Source organism: Dipodomys spectabilis, unplaced genomic scaffold, assembly GCF_019054845.1.
Source record: "Dipodomys spectabilis isolate Male_0828 unplaced genomic scaffold, ASM1905484v1 ptg000511l, whole genome shotgun sequence".
Lineage (NCBI taxonomy): Eukaryota > Metazoa > Chordata > Mammalia > Rodentia > Heteromyidae > Dipodomys > Dipodomys spectabilis.
In genome coordinates this window covers 529,306-555,157 of record NW_024871188.1, presented here as the reverse complement: position 1 = coordinate 555,157, position 25,852 = coordinate 529,306, and the positions used below count along the sequence as shown (strand labels likewise).

The 25,852-nt window shown below is 49.0% G+C and overlaps 2 protein-coding genes across 3 annotated transcripts in view; one reads left to right on the top strand and one right to left on the bottom strand.

The window, feature by feature from the left end:
• The window catches only part of Sh3gl1 (SH3 domain containing GRB2 like 1, endophilin A2), a 28,520-nt gene extending 21,285 nt beyond the window's left edge, over nt 1–7,235 (bottom strand). Inside the window, exon 1 of the mRNA XM_042669924.1 lies at nt 6,983–7,235. Coding sequence (XP_042525858.1) covers nt 6,983–7,027 — 45 coding nt within the window. The 5' untranslated portion in view covers nt 7,028–7,235. The remainder of the gene's footprint in view (nt 1–6,982) is intronic.
• Nucleotides 7,236–9,455: 2,220 nt separating this feature from the next.
• Chaf1a (chromatin assembly factor 1 subunit A) overlaps nt 9,456–25,852 on the top strand; it is a 31,356-nt gene continuing 14,959 nt past the window's right edge. For both annotated transcript variants that reach the window (XM_042669947.1, XM_042669946.1), the window contains exons 1-4: nt 9,456–9,632; nt 12,255–12,305; nt 14,019–14,881; nt 25,704–25,760. In XM_042669947.1, the coding sequence (XP_042525881.1) occupies nt 9,581–9,632; nt 12,255–12,305; nt 14,019–14,881; nt 25,704–25,760 (1,023 nt within the window). In that variant the 5' untranslated portion in view covers nt 9,456–9,580. The remainder of the gene's footprint in view (nt 9,633–12,254; nt 12,306–14,018; nt 14,882–25,703; nt 25,761–25,852) is intronic.

Here is a 25,852-nt window from a genome sequence, read left to right as displayed (position 1 = left end):
CAGTGCGTCTGTCTTCCTGCCTCCTGCCCGGCGGGTTGGGAAGTTTGCATCGCCCCTGCAAGGGGCCTAGTCAGCAGGTTTTTCTAGGAGCTCAATGGAAAAGGAGGAAGAAGCCTGTGGGGGCTGGAGACTGCCCAATGGAAAACAGGAGCAGAAAGGCACCCAAAATGCAGTGCCAGGAACGCGCCTGTGGAACCCAGCCCTGCGGAAGACCAGGGGCTGGGGGGAGGGAAGGGAGAGAGAGACCAGCTGCTGCTGCGGAAGCCTGCGCATTCTTCCCTCCAGCTTTCCAGGGACAGTTCTGAAAAGGGGCCGGCAGAGCACCCCATACTCCATCAGGCACACAAAAAAGTGACTAAGACTGGACTTGGAGCCCTGGGGCTTCTACCTGCCCTCCAGCCCAGGAAAGGAGAAACACAGGACCGCCTTCCCTTCCTCCCACCCCCCACCTGGCCGAGGTGGGGAAGTTGGCTACAGGCTCTGAAAACAAACAAACACGAAGTTTCCCCAATGTGGCTGGTTTCAGATATTGGCAACATGGAAGAAGAACACAGGCCTGAGGCACAAAGGAGGAAGGACACAACTGTGCTCCCCATTCCCGGGACAAAGGCCACTGGACACACACACAAAGAACAATGGAAGGGCAGGTCTGCGTTGGACAAGCCAGACCTGAAAGTTGTCCTCTGAGGAATGGGGCGGACCCATGTGTATGACACATACACAGATACTTAGGGGTGCTTGGGCCCCAGATGCAATCCATGCTTCGAGGGTGGCTAAGCTGGAGGGGTAGGGACATTGCTGGGTTTGGTAGTCTCAAAAACCAAACCAAACCAAAACTAGTGCCCCCAGCTTCTCAAGTGGAACAGGGAGGAACTGTGACCCTCACCCTGCAGGCGGTGATGAGGTGGCACTTGGACTGTAATTAAGCATGGCAGGGCCTGGTACTCACACACCCAGATAAGCAGGGCGATTAGCTCCCACGGAGCCCCAACTGGTCTTTAGAAAACACAGGAGTCTGAGTCAGAAGCGAACTTTTGGCTCTGTGCTTATACATGGCCTAATAATGTACAACAGTCACACGTGGCAGAAATTCGAGAAAGGGGCCAGGGGTGGGGCTCTATGGTGGAGCCCTTGCCCACATTGTGCAAGGCCCTAGGCTCCAGCCCTAGTACTGCAAAGGGAAAGAATCAAGGAAAAGCAGTACTTGCTCCAGGCACAGTCCTGGTTTACTTGAGGGTCTTCCAAGATGCCAGCCATGTCTCCAGGTACTGCTTACTCTGCCTCCTGGCTTTCCCATGAGATGGGGCCAGGGGTCCCCAGCATCTGGTCCTCCCCTACTCCTACTATGCTTCTCATAGGAAGTGTGAGCCTTCTTTCCAAACCCAGAACCTGGACAGGGAAACAGCAGGAGAGGAAGGGAGGCATGGCTCGGTGATAGAGAGCTTGCTAGCATGCAAGAGGCGCTGGGTTCCATCCCCAGCAACCATTAAAAAAAAAAAGAAAAAGAGAGAGGTGGTGGTTGTGAATTTTCCCCCTAGCTCAGGTCTGCCAAGTTTTTCCCTTTCAAACCTTCTCCCTCCTTTCAGGCAAAAAAAGAAAAGAAAAAGGTCAGGACAGCATTCCAGACAGCTGTCAGTGCTAGCCTTAGTTACTCTTTCCAATCTGCATGTGGTCAGGCCACAAGAGCGATCAGGAAACCAGGCAAGTGGCTGGGGCTGGAAGTCACGTCCCCAAACACACGTGTGCAGTGGGACATGAACTGAGTCTGCATCCTGCTAGGGGGTTTTCTTCGTGTATAAATTTCCTTAGATCCCCGGAAATACTCTCACCTCCACCCCTTCTAGATGGGCACATATCTAGAGTGGATTACAAGGGCATGAGCCGGGGAGGCTGTACCACCAGGCTCTGTACTGAGCTGACTTCCCTGCCCAGGAAGAGAAGTAAAAGCTCACATACTTCCGGCCCTCGTACCACCTGACAGGCTATGCTGGTGATGGCTGTGTGGAGGGTGCAGGCCATCTCAGGAGGCTGCAGATCTCCTCTCACAGCCTCACCTGCTGGGATCCAGCTCCCCTCTCCACCGGGCTTGTTTCTCAATTTAGAAGCAACACTTTGGCAAGTCTTTGGAATATAGAGCCTGTCTTAGAGTGGGAATTCTCAAGCTCAGTGGGCAAAACTGCTGATATCTGGGAAGGAAGATGCTTGAGCTAACTAGTGAACTAAAAGGCAGGACCCCTGGCTCTACCTACTCTGAGCCATCAGCTCCTTCTCTGTAGCCAGTGACAACCCAACAAGGTCTCAGACTCTGCCGGATGAAGGGTGGGCGAGGAGTCAAAGTGAGATGACAGGAAAAGAAAGGGCACAAGCTTCTGCCATTTTAAAAATACCAGAACCGTAGGACTGGGAAGGTGGCTCAGGGGTAGAGCGCTTGCCTCGCATGCATGAGGCCCTGAGTTTGATTTCTTAGCACCACATAAGCAGAAAAAGCCGGAAGTGGTACTGTGGCTCAAGTGGTAGAGCGCTAGCCTTGAGGTGAAGAGCTGAGGGACAGCGTCCAGGCCCAGAGTTCAGGCCCCAGGACCGACAAAAAAAAAAAAAAAAAGAATGCCAAAACTAGGCAGGGGTGGTTGAGATCTGAAGATCATGGTTCAAGGCCAGCCCTGGCAAAAAAAATCCAAGAGATTCCATCTCCAATTAACCAGCAAAAGCCAGACTGGAAGCATGGCTCAAGTGGTAGAACACCAGCCATGTGTGAGAAAGCCAAGTAAAAAGGGAAGGCAAGCACGCAGGCATGCGCGCGCAAACACACACACTCCCCCCTCACACCGCCACCACTAAAACCAAAAGACCTGATAGAGCAGACACAGAGATCTGGATGTTGAGTTTTACATAGTATCCACCAAGATACACTAGGCTACCTTTGGTTTGGGCACTGGAAGATTCGGGAGCTACCCTAAGAATAGCCCTCCATGATACTGTGGCTTCTAGTTTAATTATCCTCACTTCCATCAGACCTTAAAGCAGGGACCCCCCCCCCACAACTCCTCGCTGTGGACAGTTGGAGCCAGGTCATTCTTGGGGTGTAGGTCTGCTCTACTCATGGTGATACTCAGCAGTGTTCCTGGCTTCCTTCTACTGCTTACTAGATGCCAGCAGCACCTGCTGAGTTGTGACCAAACATGTCCTTGGGTGCTGTCAAAAAGCCCTGCAGGGCCCAACTGGCCCTGGGTGAGATCACCGTCCTACAGGAAGAGGGAAAATGCCCCTGAGTAAAGAGGGCAGTGCATTTATTGCAGTTGAGTCTACTGGCTGAGTGGCTGGAGAGAGCTGAGGAGAAAAGCCACATGGACAGCCTCAGCAGATGAACAAGTGGGAGGGTGGGGAGCACCCACAGTCTTGTGGAAGAGAATGGAATTCAGCCTGGGTCATTCTCCACAGCTTGAACATCACAGAGTCCATTGGCAGGACCACTGGCAGTCCTTTCCGGGACAGGCCTCGGAATTCAGAAACAGTAAATGGATCCTTACCCAAGTAAGTAAGGCCAAGCTGCCCCATGTACACTTCATAGTTCCAACCACAACCTTGTGGCTGGCCCACAAAGCTGAGCAGGTGCCTCTGGCGGAGTGCAAGCAATGTGGACCACCAGTAGGCTCTGACAGCTAGGGGTGGGGAGGGGAAGGTCCTCAGCCATCACTCTGAGGTGACTTCATGGTACAGGAATTCTTCTATGATCACCGCAATCATCTGCCCTGTGGGAGAGACCTCATTGGACCAGCAAGTCACATTTCTAAGGACTTCCACGGGCACGTGGGCTCCTACCTGCTGGCCAAGGCCTCACCCACTTAATTCCATCCTGCTGGAGCAATAGGGCAGTGCTGTGTTGAACAGCCTTCAAATTCCTCTGTATTAAATCTCTCTTCCTCTACGGGTTAGCAATCACCTGCCATCTAGAGATGACACCTAATCCTTTATTCTTAGACAATTATTAATCATTGCTTTTTTTCCTCCAGGGACAAAAGACACCAGCTGTCTGTTGGTGGACATTCATTTCTCTTCCTTCTCATTGGGCCCCTTCAAACTGTGGGGAGACCCTGCTCACCAGCACAGCCCAAACAATTCCCAATGGGTTGCTCATCCTCTGTGGAGTCCATCTGCCCAAACTCTACATCCAATGCTCTTAATCTACACTGATACACAGTCCAGCATGAATCAAGGTACTCAGGGCTTCTTGGCTTTGAAATTGTAAACACAACTGTCATCAGGCACAAGTGGCTTATGCTTGCAATCCCAGCTACTTGGGAAGCAGGCAGCAGAAGGGTTGTAGTTCCATCTCAACATATAAGTTGGACATAGTGGCATATGCAACTGTGGTCCCAGCTACGCAGGATACTTAAATAGAAGGGTAATGGCACAGGATGGCTAATGAGAGATACAGACCTTATCTGAAAAAAACAACTGAAGCAAAAAGGGCTGGGGGTGTGGCTCAAGTGATAAAGTTTCTGTAAGTATAAGGCCCTGAGTTCAAACCCCAATACCGCAAAAAAAAAAATACCAACTACCTGGGTGGCCAATGTCAGGAGGATCACAGTTCCAGGAGAGCCAGGGCAGAAAAGTTCAAGAAACTAGTTTCTGGAAGCAATGAGTGGAGCTATGAAGGGAAGCCTAATGTAGCAGATCATGGCTCAGGCACATGCCTGGGCAAATAGGAAGACCCTATCTCAAAAGTTACCAGGAAGGGGCTGGGAAGGTGGCTCAGTGGTAGAGCACTTGCCTTGCATGCCTGAGGCCCTGGGATTCCTCAGCACCACATAAGCAAAAAGAAAAAAGCCGGAAGTGGAGCTGTGGCTCAAGTGGTAGAGCGCTAGCCTTGAGCTGAAGAGCTGAAGGACAGCGCCCAGACCCAGAGTTCAGGCCCCACGACTGGACCCCCCCCCCCAAAAAAAAAGTTACCAGGAAAAAACAGGGTTAGAGATGTGAGCTAGCCTACTGAACCATATATATCCAGCATTTTGCAGAGTAAACTGCAGCTTTTGCCCAGATTTAAGAGCAGCAGGTCCTGGACTTTGCGAAAGTTCTCTAGACCTGTCACAGGTAAAATGCATGTAGTCTTGAATTTAGTATTCAACTTCTGGGAATTTTTTCTACAAAATCATTCTCACCTGGGTGCCAAGATGTTCACTGGCTATTCACTGTGGTGTAGCAGAAAGTTTCAGAAACAATATGAACATCTATCAAAGATATAAAGCAGGAGCTGGTGGTTCATGCCTGTAACCCTAGAGGAAGCTGAGATCTGAGAATCTACATTTGAAACCAGCCAGGGCAGAAAAGTCTGTAAGACACTTCTCTCCAATTAACCACCAAAAAGCTAAAATTGGATCAGTGGCTCACAAATTGTAGAGCACCAGTCTTCAGTGAAAAAGCTCAGGGACAGAGCCCAGGCCCTGAGTTCAAGTCCCAGTACTGACATTCACACACACACACACACACACACACACACACACACACACACACGGATTTAAAAAAAAACATGCAAACTAGCACCTGCCTGACAATCTAGCTATTGAGAAACTGAGGCAGTATAATCCCTTGAGCTTAGGAATTTGTGGCCACCTGTCTCAAAAATCAATCAAACAACCCAAGAAACTAGGAGTTTGCTTTAGTGCAGATGGTCTAGAAGGAAGCCTGATATGTGCCTGTCAGGAGACTACAATTAAACCCAAGAGTTTGAGGCCAGTCTGGCCAACACTACGAGACCCTGCCTCAAAACAAAACAAAATAAAAAGGGATTGGGAGGGGGATCAGAGAAGGGAGGCAAATTCTGCCTTTAGGAGTGACATTACAATCATGTCTAAGGACATTTTGAGTGGTAAGACTGAAGGGCACTGCTGCCATGGAGTGGGTGGAGGCCAGGGACCCAGCTACACCACCCAGTAGGGCTCAGGACTCCCACTCCAGAGAACAATCATTTCCCAGCATCAACAAAGCCCCAGCTGGAGAATTCCACCTCCAGTAGGATCTCCAAGATGCATTTTATAAAACATCTAGGATCACCCAAAATACACTGTCACGTTATATGCATGGTTTTTTGAAGACGAAATAAGAATGAAAGGGCTTTTTAAGGAACTGGCAACAATCCCAAAAGCCTGAAGGTTGTGGTTGACGGGGAAGTGGCTTCTGACTACCCTTTCAACTTGGTCCTGTGTCCAAAAAGAGAGACTTCTGCAAAGAATCACTCCAAATACAAAACTTCCTTGCCCAAGGCTGTCTGGCTTGGAGCAAAAGCCTGGGGACTTCATTGCTTCTGCATCTAGAATTTGAGGGAGGGGGGGTGCCTGGCGCCCCTGAGCCACGAGGCTCAGGCCTGTAATCCTGGCAGTTATTCAGGAGGCTAAGACTCGAGGGTTGTGACTCAAAGCCAGCCTGGACAAGAACAGTCTGTGAGACCCTTATCTCCAACGAACCATCCAAAGGCCAGGAGTAGAGCTGTGGCTCCATGGTAAAGCGCCAGTCTTGGGGGCGCGCGGGGGGAAGGGGGGGGGGGAAGGGGGAAAGCTCGGGAATAGAGAGCCCAGGCCATGAGTTCAGGCCCCAAGGGCAGCACACACACACACACACACACACACACACATTTTTAAGGGGAGGGCTTCTTTTTTGTTTTTTGGATGGGGTGGCACGTTCCGGGTCGGCCTGTCGGGCATCTCTGCTCTTCCGAGGGGCTCAGCCGACCCTTCCCGAGGAGGCTGGAGCTCCCCCAGGGCCCGCCGCACCCACCCCCATCCCCCCACCCCCGTCCGTCCGCGGCCCTCCACCCCCCCCCACCCGCGGGGACACGCGCCAACGCGGCCACTTTGGTCCCGAGAGTCCCCTCCCGTACTGCGGTGCCCCCTCTCCCGCTACACACACACACACACACACACTCCAGGACGCGGGGCCCCCCAACGTCGGCCGGCACACCCCCCAAACAAACCCGGCCTGCGCTCACCTGGCTCGCCTTGTAGAACTGTTTCTTCAGCCCCGCCACCGACATGCTGCTGCCCTCCGCAGGCCTGGACCCAGCGAACCGCCCGTCCCGTGCAAACTTACAGGAAGCCGGGCGCGGCGGACCCTCTCTCGCGCCTCAACTGCTCCCCCCACCCCACCTACCCCCCGAGTCGGCACCGCCTCCGCCACTCGGCGCTCGCCGCTTCCACACCCGCCCCGGCGCCGCCTCAGCCACTCGCGCGCTCGCGCGGCCAGGATATTACATGGCAACCACACACTTCCGGTGCCGGCACCCGCCCGCCCGCCAGCGCGCGCGCGCGCGTGCGCGTGCGCGTGTGAAGGGCGCGCCACAGGCACACGCGTCTGCGCACGCGCGCCCTCTGTCGGCGGACGAGCGCACGCGCATTCCGTCCGCAGAGGATGGTGGGAGCAGGGTAGACCCGCTCCAACCAACGAGTGTGGCTCTGTCGTAGCCTAGAGAGGCCATGGTGGCTGCAGCGCCCCTCGGAGAGCAGGAGGTGAAGCTAAGTCTCAAGGAAGTTGCTTATCTATAATCCATTTCGAAAAGGGATCTAGGAAAGGGGAGGGGAAGCTCAGGTTTAACAATTCTTCTAAGCAGCCAGACTCTAGTGGCTTTCGGCAGTAACTCTACTCTGGGAGCTGGGATATGAAGATCACGGTTCAAAACCGTCTGGGCAGGAAAGTCCATGAGACTCTTACTCCAGTTAACCATGATTATATTATTATTTCAGAGTTCTCCCTGGTATCTCACCTCCAAGTTTCCCTCCAGTTTGTCATCAGGAAACTCAAATTAAATGGTACACTCCCATCTTCCTAACATTTGCCACAAACGCTGCCCGGGCAAGTCCACTGATGTTTTTCTCTGATCTGGTTTCTTACGAGATGTGTGATCTTACTTGCTCTTTTGAACCTTCTTCCCCAATCTTGTCTCCATCTTTTGAGCCCAACAAGGACTCCTCTTAGAATGCTGCCTTGTTCAAGAATCTCCCAAGGTCGATACATTTTAACTGATAGTGAACTTTGAATCCATTGTTCTGGATTTTAAGTGTTCAGAATGAATGGGGAATAAATAATTAACTGAAGAGTAAATGAATAAAAAATAGGAACAAGAAAATGGCTACAACGGAAATGCTTGAAATGAAACATGAGTGATGAAACTGCAGACAGTTTGGGATGATTTTCTGAAGTAGAAAACTGCTGGACGTTTCCTAATGATTCACTAGAAAGTAGTGAAGTAGTCAAAGGTTTGGTTCAGAATACATATGCCCCAACCTCATTTTTTAAGATTCCAAAGTATCTATTATGAATAGTTTGAATTATGAAGTTTTTCCCCCATTTTTTTGTGTGTACCAGTACTGGGGCTTGAACTCAGAGCCTGGGTGCTGTTCTTAAGTTTGTTTTTTTTTTTTTCCTGAAGGACAGTGTTCTACCACTTGAACTACAGCTCCACTTTGGTTTTTGGTGGTTAACTGGATCTAAGAGTTTCCTACCAAGGCTGACTTCCAATCGTGATCCTCAGATCTGAGCCTCCCGAGCTGAGTCACTGGGATTACAGGCATTAGCCACCAGTGCCCCTGATCTACACAACTTCATCAAATTATATTTGTGCATTCACACAAGTATTTTTTTTAACTTCCTTGGCTCTGTGACTGCCTCAGTAACTGACAGATCCTGGTGATGACTGGTTTTTGTCTTCATGAATGACAAAACAAACATTATAAACTGCCTAGTCATAAGAAGTGTGCAAATACTTTTTGTCGTTGAAGGTGGAGGAATTTTCTCAGTGTCGATTTATCTGAAAATCGGTAGAAATCAACAACAACAAAAAGCTTCTTGCAGAAGAAATACACATGTCTGAAAGTCTTGAATTTAAAATGAAAGTCAGCTTCATTCATTCCCTCTGAATGTATTTAAAGCTCTATCCAGACTAGTGTAGTGGGTCCAGGCAGGGCAATTCACTTCTGCAATCCCAGTTAGCCCCCGTGGTAGAGTGCCTACCTAGGAAGAGCTACACTCTCCAATCTCAATACTGCCCAAAGGAATGCGTAATTCTGATTGCAATAGTTACATTCAGCCAATATCTAATTAGGAAAAACTCAAAACTTCAAAGTTCTCACCTAAACCAGTTTTGCGTCACTCCTGACGCAAAAAGCATGGCCCGCCTCCCTTTAATCCCACGCGCTCAGCCAATCGCAGTTCCGAGCCCTCAGATAAGACATCTTTTACCCCCAATCGGAGGGCTTATCCTCTCAGCCAATGACTAGCCGACGAAAGCCTTTGCTCCCACCCCCATCCCACCCCCGCCCGCGAAAATATCAATAGAGGAGCCGATGGAGGACTGAAAAGCACAGCTCTCGCGAGGTTGCTTCCGGCGGTACTCTGAACCCGAGACGCGCTGTCACGTGACGCGGCCTCGCCCAATCGGCGCGCGGGCTGCGAGGGTCGCTACGGTTCCCGCCAAATACGAGCGCGGCGGCCGCGGCCACAGCGGCGCGGGCGGGAGGGCGAGCAGCAGCGGCCGCCACAGTGGAGCCCGCGCCTCCGCCGCTTGAGGAGTGCTCGAACCCCCGCCGCAACGATGCTGGAAGAGCCGGAGTGCGGGGCGCCGGGCCCCGGGACAGCGGCCACAGGTCGGTTCCGGTCAGGACTGAAGGGGAAGGGGCGGCGCGGCCTGTGCGGACCCGGGGTGGCGGTTGGGGTTGATCGAGTCTCCGGGCCTGCTGTTCCGTGCCGGGCGTTCCATGCCCGGAGCCAGAGGCTCCGCGCCACCCGCAGGGCCCCCTCCCTGGCGTCATTGTTGTAGCCGCGACCACTTACGCCCAAATGTATGCACATATATGCGTATTTCCTTTTTTTTAAATTCCTGCACTTTTGCGTCCCTTCGTTTTTTCCGGAGCTTTCTGGTGGTTGACGGATTGGTGGGGCCGAGAAGGGAAACTGAGTCCCCGGAAGGTTACAGAGTGTTATTTGTGTCCCCAGAGAACCTTGGACCTTGCAGCAGCAGCGGAAACTGTGAAGCCCGAGGTCTCCTGGTCTTAGGGGTCAGGACAAGGCCAAATGAGAGTTTTGGGGGGAACTGGCCAGGGAGCTAGGACTCCGTATTCTTGTTCCCGTCTGATACACATGGTGTCTTTCTCCTCTCTGCATCTTGCAGGAGAGGGGAGTCTTTCTAGCACCCCTAGAATGTGAAGTTGCGGACCAAAGAAATCCAGACCGTTCCCCGTCTTCGACTCCGCATTGTCCGCCCCGTCTCCGTCCCCTTCCTCCCCCACTTCCCCGAGCTTGGCGCATTTTTTGGTACCTACCTAATCATATGTGTGCTGGTTAAATGGATGGAAGTGACCTCAAAGCATCCAGGCTTCCTCAGTCTCAGCACTACTGACATTTGCGGTTGGATTTGACCCTGTCGGGTGCTGAGCTGCATCCCTGACCACCACCCTCTCTCCATGCCAGTAGCAACCCCATCCTCTACAGTTGCAATAGACCAAAATGTCCCCCAGATGTGGCCAAGTGTCCCTGGAGGTGGCTGGGGGATGCCTGGCCCTCCCCCTTTGAGAACCAATATGTGAGTTTTACAGATGTATAATAGAAATGAATCTGGAAGAAGTGCTTTCATGGAGCTGGGATACAAGATGTGGAATTAAAAATTAGAAAAGGCAATCACCACTCGCTCTGACCATCCAGTCATAAAAAAGAAGTTTTAGTGTTCCCGTTGGGAAGGGTGTGATCTCAGAATGAAGAACACTTGATAATTCTATTCCTACCAGTGTTGTATGCACCTAGCTACACACACATACACACATATGTATATATATGTGTGTGTGTGTGTATACACGTATATGTACATATATACTTTTTACTTCAAGGAGTTCCTTATTTATATCAGATCTGGAGCTTCACTTATGGTCTCAGGTCTTATCTGTTTCCCTTGTATGAGCACCTAGAACCATGCAAATAAGTTCTTGTTGGTTGTTCTGAAGTTAAGTTTTATTATTTTTTAAAATTTTATTGTCAAGGTGATGTACAGAGGGGTTACAGTTACATAAGGTAGTGAGTACATTTCTTGTCAAACATTGTTACCCCCATTTTTCCCCCACATTTCTCCCTCCCAATCCCTCTGAAGATGTTTTTAAATGGCTAAAGCCTACAGAGTAAATGATGATTTTTGGGGGGGAATCCTTATTTTTTTTATAACTGAAAACTTGGAAATTAAACATCTTCCTTTCATGAAAAGAGTAGAAAGGAAATGTGAACCAAGATTCTTTCCTTACTTTCCAAGCTTGGAGCTGAGGGAGAGGGTAATTTCAGCTACAGACAGCTGAGGTTTTTTTGTTTTTTTTTTTTTAAATGGAAGCTCAAGTCTGATTTTCATGTCGCTTTTAGAAAATATATGCACAATCCTCTTAAAATAACCAACCTAGATTTTTCTAAAACAGATCGCCTAGCAGGTGTGAGCTTCTAAATTTACTCTAACTAAAAAATATTTATCCAAAGATTCGATTCTATTTATGGTCAGCTCTGCATCAACCTTAGTATTATTAGGTGCTTTTCTTGAGATTTTTAAATTATGGTGCAGGATGCTATTCTCCTTTACTGTATCTTGACAGCAAGAAGCTTAGAGAACAGCTGATATTATGTGCTTTTTATGCACTTCTTTAAATAAACAAGATGAACCCTTTTCTGATTTTGTAGATTTGGTGGTAATATATGGGAGGGGATTGAGTTGAAGGAGAGTGTTTTGAGGTGTCTTATTATTTGTGAAAATAGTAATTGGATGTCTTCTCTAAGCTCCACCTTTCCTCATTCCACTTATTGTCCTTGTTGGCTTCCTAGTGAATTCCAAAACTTGAGCCTACAGCTCTAAGTACAGTGTGGACCTACTTGACACAGAGCTGGCTTTATGGGCCGGGGCACAAGCACATAATAAAAGAAACATTTCAAAGTGAATGCCATAAGGAAAATGAATCAAGGTATGGTTATATTTAGGGGTCAACCTATCAACATTTTTGAGACAAATAGTTCTTTGTGGGGTGGGGTGCTAACCTGTTTACTTCTTCCAACTGGAAATGAGTAGTGTCCCTGGAGCCTTCTGCCATCATGACAACCAAACCAGCAGACATTGCCAGATATTCTTCTTGGGACAGGGAAAGGTGGCAAAATCATTCCTACCTAAGAATCACCTGGCAGGTAGTTGGACCTTTATGTAACATTTCTATCCCTTAGTAACTTAACTTTCACATCTTTATTTATAGCCATGGATTGCAAAGACAGACCAACTTTTCCAGTTAAGAAGTTAATACAAGGTAACTTAACTCTCATGTTGTTCCTAACTTATGCCCTTCATTTTCTCCTGTGGGAGTTCTTAGTAGAAGCATTGGGGTTGGGGTGGGAGGGAGGGGGTGCTTGAAGGGGACAGCCAAAGAGCTTCTGGAGCACTTTAAAAAATTAGCTTTTTTTTTTTTTTTTTTGGTCGTCATGGGGCTTGAACTCGGCCTGAGCGCTGTCCCTCAGCTCTTCAGCTCAAGGCAAGCGCTCTACCACTTGAGCTACAGCGCCACTTCCGGTTGTCTGGTGGTTTATTGGAGATAGGAGTCTCACGGTCTTTCCTGCCCAGGCTGGCTTTGAACCTCGATCCTCAGATCTCAGCCTCCTGAGTAGCTAGGATTATACGCGTGAGCCACCAGCGCCCGGCTAGCATTTATTTGTGTATACAGTACGTTAGGGCTAGAACCTGACTTTAAATGTGAAATTTATTTATATGTACCTTATCTAACCTGAAGGTAATTTTGTTCTAAACAAAGATTTCTTTTTCTTTTTTTTTTGGGGGGGTCCGGTCGTGGGCCTGAACTCTGGGCCTGGGCGCTGTCCCTCAGCTCTTCAGCTCAAGGCTAGCGCTCTACCACTTGAGCCACAGCGCCACTTCCCGCTTGTTTTTCTTTTTGCTTATGTGGTGCTGAGGAATCGAACCCAGGGCCTCATGTGTGCAAGGCAAGCGCTCTACCACTGAGCCACTTTCCGAGCCCCAACAAAGATTTTTTTGTGTTAATACTACAGCTTGAACCCTGCCTGGGTTCTACTGTCCCTGATCTTTTTTGCTCAAGGCTGGTTCTCTACCACTTGAGTCACAGCTCCACTTCTAGCTTTTTGCTGGTTTGATTAGAGATTTGAGGAGTTAGAATTACAGATATGGGCCACCAGTGCCAGACAAATCTGTATTTGTTGTAGTTTATATATTTGCAGTGCTGGAAATGGAAAACAGAGCCTCATACAGGACAGACAACCACAATTGGTTAAGTTTTATTGTTGCTGATGGAGATGGTAGAGTTTTAATTAGGATAATATATTTAGGGGCACTAGAGGTGAAGCATAGAAAGCACTATACTGCTGAGCACACCCCCAGTCTCCTATGGCTCCATTTCAAAGTTTCGAAACCTTTATCCTCAGCCAATTACTGGTGGCTCATGCTTATAATCCTAGCTACTCAGAGGATCATGGTTCAAAGCCAGTCTGGGCAGGAAAGTCTGTGAGATTGGTTTTTTGTTTGTTTTTTTGTTTTGTTTTTGGTCAGTCGTGGGGCTTGAACTCGGCCTGGGCGCTGTCCCTTAGCTCTTCAGCTCAAGGCTAGTGCTCTAGTGCTTGAGCCACAGTGCCACTTGTAACTTTTTCTGTTTTATGTGGTTCTGAGGAATCGAACCCAGGGCCTCATGCACGTAAGGCAAGCACTCTACCACTGAGCCACCTTCCCAGCCCATCTGTGAGACTCCTATCTCCAATTAACCACCTGTAAATGAGAAGTGGCGCTGTGGCTCAAGTGGTAGAGCACTAGCCTTGAGCAAAAAGAGCTTAGGGACAGGGCTCAAGCCCTGATTTCAAGTCCCAGGATGAGTGGAGGAAGTAAAATTCCCCCACAGCCCAACAAAATGGGTAATATCCAGCATACAGATTACTCAATATTATTACTCAATTATTCTCTCACACTTTCACTGAAAAGTCTTTTTTTTCCCTGTTGGATTCAGCCCGCCTGCCATTCAAACGCCTGAATCTTGTGCCCAAGGAGAAAGCCGAGGATGAGCCTGATGACCTAAGACACCCTCAGAGCATTTCTGTGGATGGCAAAGTCCCCCATCTGGAACGCTCCTTGGTTAACTTGGAGAGCGACTGTCATGTGGTTTCTGACCTAGACTTCAGACCCAAACTGGTCAACGGGAAGGGTCCTTTAGATAACTTCTTAAGAAATAGAATCAAAACCAGCATTGCCCAGAATGTGGTCATCATCGATCTGACAGAGGATTCAAATGACCCGACAGACAATGCCATGGATCACAGTAAACTCCCTCCAGAAGCCTCCTTCCCCAAGGAGGCTGTTAATGGGATCAGAGAAGGCAGAGATGAGCAGAGGCCATCAGAGGTAAACGCGCTTCGTGAGGAGGCAGTGTTTCCTGAAAAGCCCCTTTCAGACAGTCCTTGTAAAATAAAGGAGCCTGCTAGACCAGGAGGCCTAGAGGGAAAGGGCAGCTCCCAGGAAGTCTTACTACAGAGCTCAACCAAGCTGACAGAGGATCTGCCACCATGCCCTCCGCAGGAGTCAGATGGCTGGAGTGAGGCCAAGGGCATCCTGTTCAAGGGGAAGATGCCCCTGGTGATCTTACAGGACATCTTGGCTTTGAAACCTCCTCCATCCACATCCCCTCCCACTACCCCCCTGGATAAGAGCAGAATCTCAGAGAGTGATGTGTTGGAATCCTGCCCTGAAGACGACTCTGTCCTCAGTCACTCATCCCTGAGCTCGTCCTCTCCCACCAGCTCTCCCGAGGGCCCGGTCGCTCCTGAGAAACAACATGGCATCAGGACCAGTCCTTCCACACCGTCCACCTGCAGAGTAAGTATCCCACAGAACATCCACTCATATACTGATAGGTCTCGGTGCCTTCCTTTCTAACCAGGTCGCTCACATGGTCAGTGCACACAGCAGAGCCACTTTATAACAACACACATGTCTTTCTGAGGAAGTTAGAGTGTGGCTCAAGTGGTAGAGCTCCTGACTTGAATGAAAAGGCCAAGCAAGAGTGTGAGGCCCTGAGTTCAAGCCCCACTACTGGCACACAAAGAGTAAGATACCAGAAGTCTGAGATCAAATGTCATAAAGTAAGCTAGATGTGGTGTTGCACACTTACAGTTCCAGCAGTTGGGAGGTAAAAGCAGAAGGAGCTCTAGTCAGGAGTCAGCTTGAGTTACACAGTAAGACCCCATCTCAAAAGCAAGAACTGAGGGCTGGGAATGTGGCTTAAAGGTAGAGTGCTTGCCCAGCATGCATGAAACCCTTAGTTCCATTCCTCAGTACCATATAATAAGAAAAAGCTGGAAGTGATGCTGTGGCTCAAATGGTAGAGTGCTAACCTTGAGCAAAAGAAGCTCAGGGACAGTACCCAGGCCCAGAGTTCAAGCCCCAGGACTGGCAAAAAAACAACAACAACAAGAACTGTAAATGCAGTTGTGTGTATAGTGATGGGGAGGGCCTTGGTTATTCTACAGGGGGCTGAATATCTTCAGGGAGGGATTCTGTAAGCTTCATCGACTCCTAATGAATAGTGATTGCCAACATAACCCTTTGGGAGAATAAGAGCTGCCAGCCGGGCCCCGTCACTCTCACTTCACCCAGTGCCTACCCACATCCCCATATAGATGGGTTAGGGAGTCCGTGGTGAAGCAACAACACAGAAGGGTAAAAGGGACTACTGTGGAATTGGCCCTGTATAGTGGCCACCATCTCAAAACCTCCCCTGAGGGACTGGAGCAATAGAATGAGAAACCTGGAGCCATTGTAGAAGACCCAAGGAGGCTGACATTTAAATGATGTGCTTTTGGCTGGGTGTGGTGGTACACATGTGTAATCTCAGCATTCTGGAGCCATCATGGGAGAATTGCCAGCCTGAGTGACACAGCAAGATCCTGGCTCAAAAAGCCAGATGCTGGAGGCTCATGCTCCTCAGGAGGCAGCGATTGCAGGTCAAGCAAAAACGTTCAACTCAACAGAAAAGGTTGGGCAAGGTGGACTGCACCTGTCATCCTACCTACAGCAGGAGGTATAAATAGAACACAGTTCAGGTCAGCCGAGACAAAAAGCCAGATCATATCTCAGAAAATAACTGGAGCACCTTGCCCTTGGATGGCTAATATATGCAAACAAATGAAACCAGAGCAAAAGGACGCAGAATGGTTGCCTCAAGCAGGAGAGTACCTGCCTAGTAAGCACAAAGCCTTGAATTTTTTTTTTTTAAAAAAGCTCTTGTACAACCAAGCAATAATAAAATTGTTTCTGTTGTTCTACAAGGATCCCTTAGCCAAAATACTCGGGGACCAGAAGTGTTTAGGATTTTGGAATATTTGTATGTATACAATGAAATACCTTGAGGATAGTCTCAAGCCAAAACACATGTTGGGGAATGGGTGTGGGCATACTAGTACTAGAGCTTGAACTGGGATCCTGGACACCATTCATTAGCTAATTCCCTCCTCCTTCCCCCCGCCCCCCCCCCCCCCCCCCAAAGTCATGGGGCTTGAACTCTAGGCCTGGGTGCTATCCCTGAGTTCCTCAGCTCAAGGTGAGTGCTTTACCACTTGAGCCACAGGTACCACTTCTGCTTTTCGGGTGGTTAACCGGAGATAAGAGTCTCACAGACTTTCCTTCCCAGCCTGGCTTTGAACTGTGATCCTCAGATCTCAGCCTCCTGAGTAGCTAGGATTCAGGCATGAGCCACCAGCACCCTACCATTCCTTAGATTTTTTTTTGCTCATGGTTAGTGCTCTAGGGGCTGGGAAGGTGGCTCAGTGGTAGAGCGCTTGCCTTGCATGCGTGAGGCCCTGGGTTCAATTCTTCAGCACCACTTAAGAAAAAAGCCAGAAGTGGTGCTGTGGCTCAAGTAGTAGAGCACTAGCCTTGAGCTGAAGAGCTGAGGGACAGCGCCCAGGCCCAGAGTTCAGGCCCTATAACCTGACTCCTCCCCCCCCCCCCCCCCCCCCAAAAAAAAAAAAATTAGTGTTCTAACACTTTGTACAATACCACTTCTGGCTTTTTGATGATTAATTGGAAGTAAAGAGTTTCACAGAATTTCCTGGCAGAGCTGACTGCAAACCTCCATCCTCAGATCTCAGCCTCTTGAGTAGCTAGGATTATACTTGCCAGCCACCAACACCCAGCTAAGCACATGTGGAGCCACTAGATGCTTCTGGAGCCTAAGTCCTCATATCTGCTAGGCCAGGGCTCACTAGTCCGCCCCAGTGCCTCCTGCACACTGTGTTAACATCACCTGAAGGTAATTTTATACATGCCCATGCTCTTTGGCTGAGATCTGTCACGATCAAATGTGGAATCTTCCACTTGTACAATCATCTTGGTTGCTAGAAATTTTCAGATTTTGGACGATTTTATGTTTTTGATGGTGGGTCAGCGAAGCTCAGAGTTTGTTGGTAGCTGACCAGCACAGAGGTGAACATCAACTCTCATTTGGCCTTAGGGTCTCATGGGTGAAACCAGCAGTTCAGAATCCTAAAGCATATTGTTTGGTTTTATAGGTTCTGTTTGTTCACCTTTAGTTTGTTTTGTATATTTTGGTTTGCAGTTTTGGGAGTTGATCCTAGGAATTTGTGCATATGAAGGGAGTGTTCTGTCTACCACTTAGCCTTTGCTCTGCCCTTGTTCAGGGGTGGGGATACCTGTATGTAAACATCAGACCTTGAGATGGGTCTTTTAATCGGTACTCTTCCTGATTAATCAGATCATAAACCAACAACCTTGATTGTTTTGTGAATTCTAATCTGTTCAGGACTACTTCGTTTTCTCAGTGATTTCTATCTTTTTACCTCCTGGACTTATTTATAAACTACCAGTCAAGACTAGAAAATCCTCTTCTCCCCTCCCCTTCTGCTTTGCTCTCTTTTCAGAGGTCTCCCACTTTTTTTCCTCCTTAAGACAGGATCTCACTAAAATAGTCCTCCTGCTTCATCCTCTCTGGTGCTGGGATTACAGATGTGCTGTACCACACCGCGCACTTATGAAGTTTAAATACATCAGACTGGGGTATATAATATATTTTTTGGGGGGGTCAGTCTTGGAGCCTGAACTCTGGGCCTGGGCACTGTCCCTCAGCTCTTCAGCTCAAGGCTAGCACTTTATCACTTGAGCCACAGCACCACTTCCAGTTTTCTAGTGGTTTATTGGAGATAAGAATCTCACAGACTTTGCTCCCCAGGCTGGCTTTGAACTGTGATCCTCAGATCTCAGCCTCCTGAATAGCTAGGATTACAGACGTGAGCCACTGGCGCCCGGCCACCAAATGTTTTAAATTTAGGAAATCTTACATTTAAGATGGTATGCCTTAATATGAATAAATTCTCAAAGAAGATTTAAGAATGCCCTATGAGGCAATATTATCACAACTCTTTGAGTAACTTACAAATACTGTAGGTGGCTTCAGCACCCCAGAGAGCCTTGGCAGGAAACTACCAGCCACCCAGTAGACCTGGCTGCTAAGGGTGGATGCTCTACCCCCTGATGTTGGGTGTCCCAAAGAATGAGAAGGAAGAAGGACGTAGTTGCCAGGCTTCTGGATGATGTGGAATCAAGAGCAGGAGAGCCTCTGGTCATGTTCAATCACACACACACCTCTTAAGATGCAATCATCTTCCAGTATCCTAGATTATGAAACCTACAGGTGTACCAGTCCTTTATATGATATGGTACAGTAGTAGTTCCATGGGGCCCACGTGCATACTCCTGAGCATTTAAATCGTTTTTTGATGACACAATATCCAGTGCAGTGTGACTGCTGTGTAAGTCCTTAGATAAGTGACCTGGGGAATTATGACAGGAAAAAGTTTGTATGGCAGCTGCTGGTGGCTCACACCTGTAATCCTGGCTGCTCAGGAGGTACTAAGATCTAAGGATCGCAGTTCTAAGCCAGCCGAGGCTGGAAAGGCTATGACACTCTTATCTCTGATTAACCACCAGAAAACCAGAAGTGGCGTTGTGGCTCAAGTGGTAGAGCACACTAGCCTTGAGTAAAAGAGCGCAGGGACAGTGCCCAGGCTCCCAGTTCAAGCCCCATGACCAACAATAACAACAAACAACAAAGTTTGAATAGTACAAACACAGTATTTCTCCCCCCAAATATTTATAACTACCAATGATTAAATTTGAACGTGTGGAACCTGTGGATATGTGTGACCAATGGTATTGAGTGTGTGTGCGTGTGAGCGCGCACTTGTGGGCTCACGTGTGTTTGTATGTGTGTACATGAGTGCGCATGCATGCACGCGAAGAGTCTCATTGACTTTCCTACCTGAGCTAGCGTTGAACCACAATTCTCAGATCTTAACTTCCTGGGTAATTAGGATTACAGGCCTGAATCACCAGTGCCTAGCAATTGTCTTTATTTTAGTTTAAAGACAGTCTTTCTATGTAGTTCAGATGGTTGCACGCTTGCAGTCCTCTTCCCTCTGCATCTCAAGTGCTGGGATTACATGTGTGCACCACCAGACCTAGTAGTGAAGTTTTTGTTTGTCCACATCATAGTTGGCACCTAACTCTTAATATCTTTCCCAGCCATGGGATCCCCTTTGGGGAATACTTCATTTTTATTCTCTACTTTCCTCCTGTGTGTCTTCTTCCTAGGTAGGGATGTGTTGGACATTGTAGACTGTGTACATTGGTGAAAGACGTGACACTCACAGGGCTGGTCCTTCTTTGCTTATATCCTCTTGCACTGAGCATCCTTGGTGCTTATTGGTTCTCTTGCTTTACTTTTTCTTGTATTACAAGGCAATAGGAGTGGTAGGAAGGTGGTTCAGTGGTAGAGCACTGCATGCATGAGGCCCTGGGTTTGTTTCCTCAGCACCACATAAGCAGGAAAAAAAAAAATGGGAAGTGGTGCTATGGCTCAAGTGGTAGCGCGCTAGCCTTGAGCTGAAGAGCTGAGGGACAGCGCCCAGGCCCAGAGTTCAGGCCCCATGACCGGACCCAAAAATACAAGGAAATAGGAGTTTTGTGTTTTGTTTTGTTTTAAAAAAACATGTCCCATGCCAGACACCTGTACCTCACACCTATAATTCTAGCCTCTCAGGAGGCTGAGATCTGAGGAATGCAGTTTGAAACCAACCCAGACAGGAAAATCCTTAAGACTCTTATCTCTAATCAATCACCAAAAAGCCAGAAGTAGAGCTGTGGCTCAAGTGGTAAGAGTACTAGCCTTGAGCAGAAAAGTTTAGGCCTTGCCCTGAGTTTAAGCCCCAAGACCGGTACCCAAAAAAAAGCATTTCATGCCATCCCTTCCCACAGATCTGAGGGCTTGTTTTACTGACGTTATTGTTCCCCCCCTTATCTGTTGGTCCACCTGTTTGTAATCAGCCAACCTTGGGTCACAAATAAAGTGTGTCCTGAACACACACATGTATAGACATTCCCTTAGGTCATTCCCTACAGTGTTACAATGCTGCACAGTGTCTACATTGTATCAGCATTTACATCAGTAGGATTCTGTACAAAAGTCAGATTGGGTGTCTGTGAGAGGTCACATGCTAGCTAGTCTATGCTATGTAAACATGAGGACATTTTGTTTATTTTTTTCAGAGGGAATACAAAGTATTCACATGTTGAAAATAATTGGTTACGGAGTGGCTCTTTGGCTCAAGTGGTAGAGCGCTAGCCTTGAGCTGAAATGCTGAGGGACAGCGCCCAGGCCCAGATCTCAAGCCCCAGATGGAAAAAAAAATAGTTACATAATAAATTAGTTTTTTTAAAAGTCAAGTAATGTATTTAAAGTGACAGTGCAATACAGAAAAGCAGTGGTTTTAATGACTTTAAGTGGGAGAAGAATCACATACAAGAAGCTAGAAGGATTTCTGTTACCGGTTATACAGAAGGCTGGACATCTGCTTCCTCCAGCGTCACATGATGCTGAGGCAGGAGCATATAAACCCAGATGTGTCAGGCTAGCCCGGACATCATACTGACACGCACACACATGCGCGCGCGCGCACACACATATACACACACACACACACCCATCTCAAGGGAGGAAAAAACATGTAAGTTGTTACTCAACCACTTTATTCCAGGTATAATTTCAGAATTTGAGCTCTATTTCATACCACTTTTTTGGGGGGGGGGGGGGAGGGTCCGGTCGTGGGGCCTGAACTCTGGGCCTGGGCGCTGTCCCTCAACTCTTCAGCTCAAGGCTAGCACTCTATCACTTGAGCCACAGCGCCACTTCCGGCTTTTTTTTTTTCTTTTTGCTTATGTGGTGCTGAGGAATCGAACCAAGGGCCTCAGGCGTGCAAGGCAAGCGCTCTACCACTGAGCCACCTTCCCAGCCCTCATACCACTTTTTGTTAGGAGGTTATACTGATTCTTGAGGGTATTTTAAATAAAACAGGATGAGCATTGTTTGGGTTTTGCTGTCTTATAGGGACCCTGGAGCAGTGCTCCAAGACACTAAGTGACAACTCTTAATAAGCATTAAATTCTTCATGTAATCCTAGCTGCTTTAGGAGGTTGAACTCTGAGGATCACAGTTCCAAGCCAGTCTGTGCAAAAAAAAAAAGTCTGGGACACTCATATCTCCCATTAACCATCAAAAAGCCTAAAGTGGAGCTTTGACTCAAGTGGTGGAGTGCCAGCTTTGAGTGAAAAAATTAAGGGACTGCACCCAGGCCCTGAATTCAAGCCCTAGGACTGGCACACCCGAAAACAATAAATAACAGGGTGCCAGTGGCTCACACCTATCATCCAACCTAGTCAGGGAGCCTGAGATTCCATGAGACTCTTATCTCCAATTAACCACTAAAAAGCCAGAAGCAGAGCTGCGGCTCAGTGAGATGCCAGCCTTTTTTTGGGGGGGGGGGGGTTCCATTCGTGGGACCTGAACTCTAGGCCTGGGCGCTGTCCCTCAGCCCCTCACCTCAAGGCTAGCTCTTTACCACTTGACCCACAGCGCCACTTCCGGCTTTTTTCTTTTTGCTGAGGAATCAAACCCAGAGCCTCATGCATGCATACCACTGAGCCAACCTTCCCAGCCCAGGAGTGCCAGCCTTGAGTACAAAAGTTGAAGGTCAGCACCTAAGCCCTGAGTTCAAGTCCAAGGATTGGTAAAAATAAATATATCAGCTGATTTTTTTTAATGTTCTAAGCATAGTGGTATATATCTAGTCTCACCCTCCCTCAGAGCAGAGAAGGATCCTTGAGTCTAGGAGTTAGAGACAAGACACTAAGTGACACTTTTTTTTTTTTTTGTCGTCCGTTGTGGGGCTTGAACTCTGGGTCTGGGTGCTGTCCCTCGGCTCTTCAGCTCAAGGCTAGCACCCTACCACTTGAGCCACAGCGCCACTTCCGACTTTTTTTCTGCTTATGTGGTGCTGAGGAATCGAACCCAGGGCCTCATGCATGCAAGGCAAGCGCTCTACCACTGAGCCACCTTCCCAGCCCTGCACAACCCCATTTCAAAGATAAAGTAATGGAAGGATTACAACTCCCTTTGGCTCCTTCTGTGTCCTCTGAAAGTACAATCTAATGTTTTCTGCATCTTGGCCTGGGGTATACATTGTATTCTTTTGTTTCCATGCATGTGACATAATTAGATGCAGGTTTCTCCTTCACTGAAGGTATCCGCGTTTGGTGTGGGGTTGGGGGATGGGGGTGAAGGACGCTTCTGCTTTAACTGCTCTGCAGCATTCATGTGGCGGGAGGCCCTGCAGCTCCCTTGCTAGTGGGTGTCCTGTTGTCCCCATGCTCCCCCTGACAACATGACAATTGTTGTGCCTGCCTTCTGCAGGCTGACGTGGGCTGTTAGAAGAGCAAGCTCCTCCTGCCTCAAAGAAACATGCATTCATTTCTGCCCCCTCACACTCCAGTAAGGTTGGACCAGTCTCTACTGTTATGTTCTCTCAAGTGAGGCTGCCCTAGCAACCATTCTCCCTCCCCCCTCCCCTGCGGCTCCCTGCCTAGACTTGGAAATGAGGTACCCTGGGGTTAGAGTCGGAGCCAGCCTGCAGGAATCTCAGTGCCCTGGCACCATGAAGCCCGTCTTGCCACCCCACCTGGGGCGCCTGCCTCTCACGTGTGAGCTTCTTCCTGGATCTGGCCCTGGGCAGATGGTCGCTGTTTGGCCCAGCTCCAGCTGGCTAAGGTGGATTGCGCATTGGTTTGGGAGCCAGCTCTAAAACTGGGCCCTGTTTCAGACAGATAATATTTCTTAGACAAGGTCACGTGACCATCAGGGAAGTGGTAGCCATGCTGTGATGGGGAAGCCTGGGCACCTCCTCCGCCTAAAGCTCCGGGGCTCCGGGACCATGGCGAGTCCTGGGTTCAGAGGCAACAGAGACATCATGGAGGGCCTTGCACGGCAGCTGATGCCCAGCAGGTGTGGGCAAACCTGGCCTCTAGGAAATTGCCATCTGGGTCCTGCACAAAGGACAGCAACAGAAAGGGCGTACATATTCTGCCCAGAAGGCCTTCAACGTAGCCGTGACCGTTACATCGGGGACTTGGCAGGCACCTTACGGTCCAGGTTCCCCAGACATGTGCCAGCATTTGAGACTGCCTGGGGCTGGCATTGGTGTCACCACGCCCCAGCAGAGATGGAGCAGTGACGATGGGTTCTTGCCAACACTTGGGGGAAGCACAGGGGGCCTTGTTCATGTCTAGGCCTGGCCCCTCCCCTAACGCTAAGGCTAAGTCCCAAAACTGCTTGGCTTCACGGCTGCCTTTGGGGTGTGGTAATCTGGAAGTTCCATTCCGGCTGAAGACCAGCCCCAAGGGGGCTCGGCACCAGATGAAAACATCTGCAACTTCATCCCCCTCCACAAGACATGGCCTTTTGCAACTCATGTCCTTCTCAAGTCAGGTCCAGCCCCCTCTCTCACGGCCTCTTTCCATCTATGGGAATGGGGAGCTCTTTTCTTTCAGTTTTCACCTTTTCCCTCATTGTCCTTCACCCAAGCAGTATGGCTGTCAGGAGTGTAGACTTGCTGGGACGGTAGTTAGGAAACAGTCAATTCCTCCGGGCGTCTTTGCACCTGAGCCCTTCAGGCAACAGGAGCCTGTGGAGCCCCAGGTCCTTGTAGCCTGTGCCTGGTTCAAAGCTAGTCAGCGGAGAACCTGGAGACCCTTATGCCCCAAAACACAGCTTCACAGCAGCTTTCTGCCCCTGGCAAAGGGGAGCTTTTCTTACTCTCCAAACTCTCAAAAGCAAAGAATGGGCTGGGTACAGCTGGCTGGTAAACACTCGCCTAGTCCATAGAAGGCTCTGGGCTCCATCCCCAGTACCACCAAGAAAGGAAAGAAGTGAAGTTGTGGTAGAAAACGTTGACCAGAGACCACAGGGCCCCACCCCAGATACATCTTGTATGACTGACCCTATGGTACCCCTTATTCCTAGGAACATGGCAAGGTCAGCTGCAGGCCCCTGTTCCTGTCCTAGCACTGTTGCCTCCAGGCAGGCAGGCAGGTCCAGTGCTACAAATCCCACCCTGCCCTGTGACCCTTGGCTTTTAGTCCTGAGCTGACCTGGCTTCTGGAGGGCTTGGCACTGAGCTTCTGTCGTTCTTTATCTGCCTTCCCAGATCCCCTCTTATCTGGGCATATATGTGCACATTTATCAAGTCCCTGACCCCACTGTGGCATTTGAGTTTGTCTATGGACAAACAAGTTACTGAGAAAGGCTGTAATGTTTCTTGTTTTATAAAGGTGTTCTTTTTGTTTGGGGAATGAATCCAGGGTCTTAGTATGCTAGGCAAGTCCTCATGACTGAGCTCTGTGTGTGTGTGTGTGTGTGTGTGTGTGTGTGTGTGTGTCTGTGGATCCTAGGGCTTGAAGTCAGCCTGGGCGCTATCCCCAAGCTTCTTTTGCTCAAGGCTGGTGTTCTACCCCTTGAACCACAGCTCTACTTCTAGCTTTTTTTGTGTGGTTTCTTGTCTCATAAACTTTCTTGCCTGGGTTGGCTTCAAACCATGATCCTCAGATCTCAGCCTCCTGAGTATCTGGGATAATAGGTATGAACCACTGGTGCCAGAGACATTCTTAGCAAGCTCCTCCCAGACCTTTCCTCTCCCGTAGGACTTATAGCCCGAATCCCTGGGGAGAAAGAGGCTGAAACCATCCACAGTTAAAAATAAATGTCTTGGGGGAAGTGACTGTGGCTCAAGCAGTAGAGCACTCGCCTTGAGCTGAAGAGCACAGGGACAGGGCTCAAGTCCCACAACTGACACCCCCCCCCCCCCCCAAAAAAAAAAATACTAAAAATAAATGTCTTGGGGCTGGAAAGGTGGCTCAGTGATAGAGTGTTTGCCTTGCATGCATGAGGCCCTGGGTTCGATTCCTCAGTATCACATAAGCAGAAAAGGCTGGAAGTGGCTCTGTGATAAAGTGCTAGCCTTGAGCTGAAGAGCTGAGGGAGAGTTCAGGCCCTACAACCGGACAAAAATAAATAAGTAGATGTCTTAGCTGGGCACAGGTGGCTCATACCTGTCAACCTAGCTACTCAGGGCCAGCAGGAAAAGCTGTGAAACTCTTACCTCCAGTAAACCACCAGAAAACCGGAAGTGGCACTGTGGCTCAAGTGGTAGAGTGCTAACCTTGAGCTGAAGAGCTGAGGGACAGTGCTCAGGCTCATGGTTCAAAGAAATAAAAAAATAAATGTCTTTCATTTCAGATAACCAAGAAATTCGTCAAGGGCTCTACAGAGAAGAACAGGATGAGACTACAAAGAGTAAGGCGTGTTCACACACGCACGCATGCACGCGCCATGTACTTCTCTTTCTGTAGGGAACAGAGTCCCTGGCCCCTCCCTGCCCATCTCCC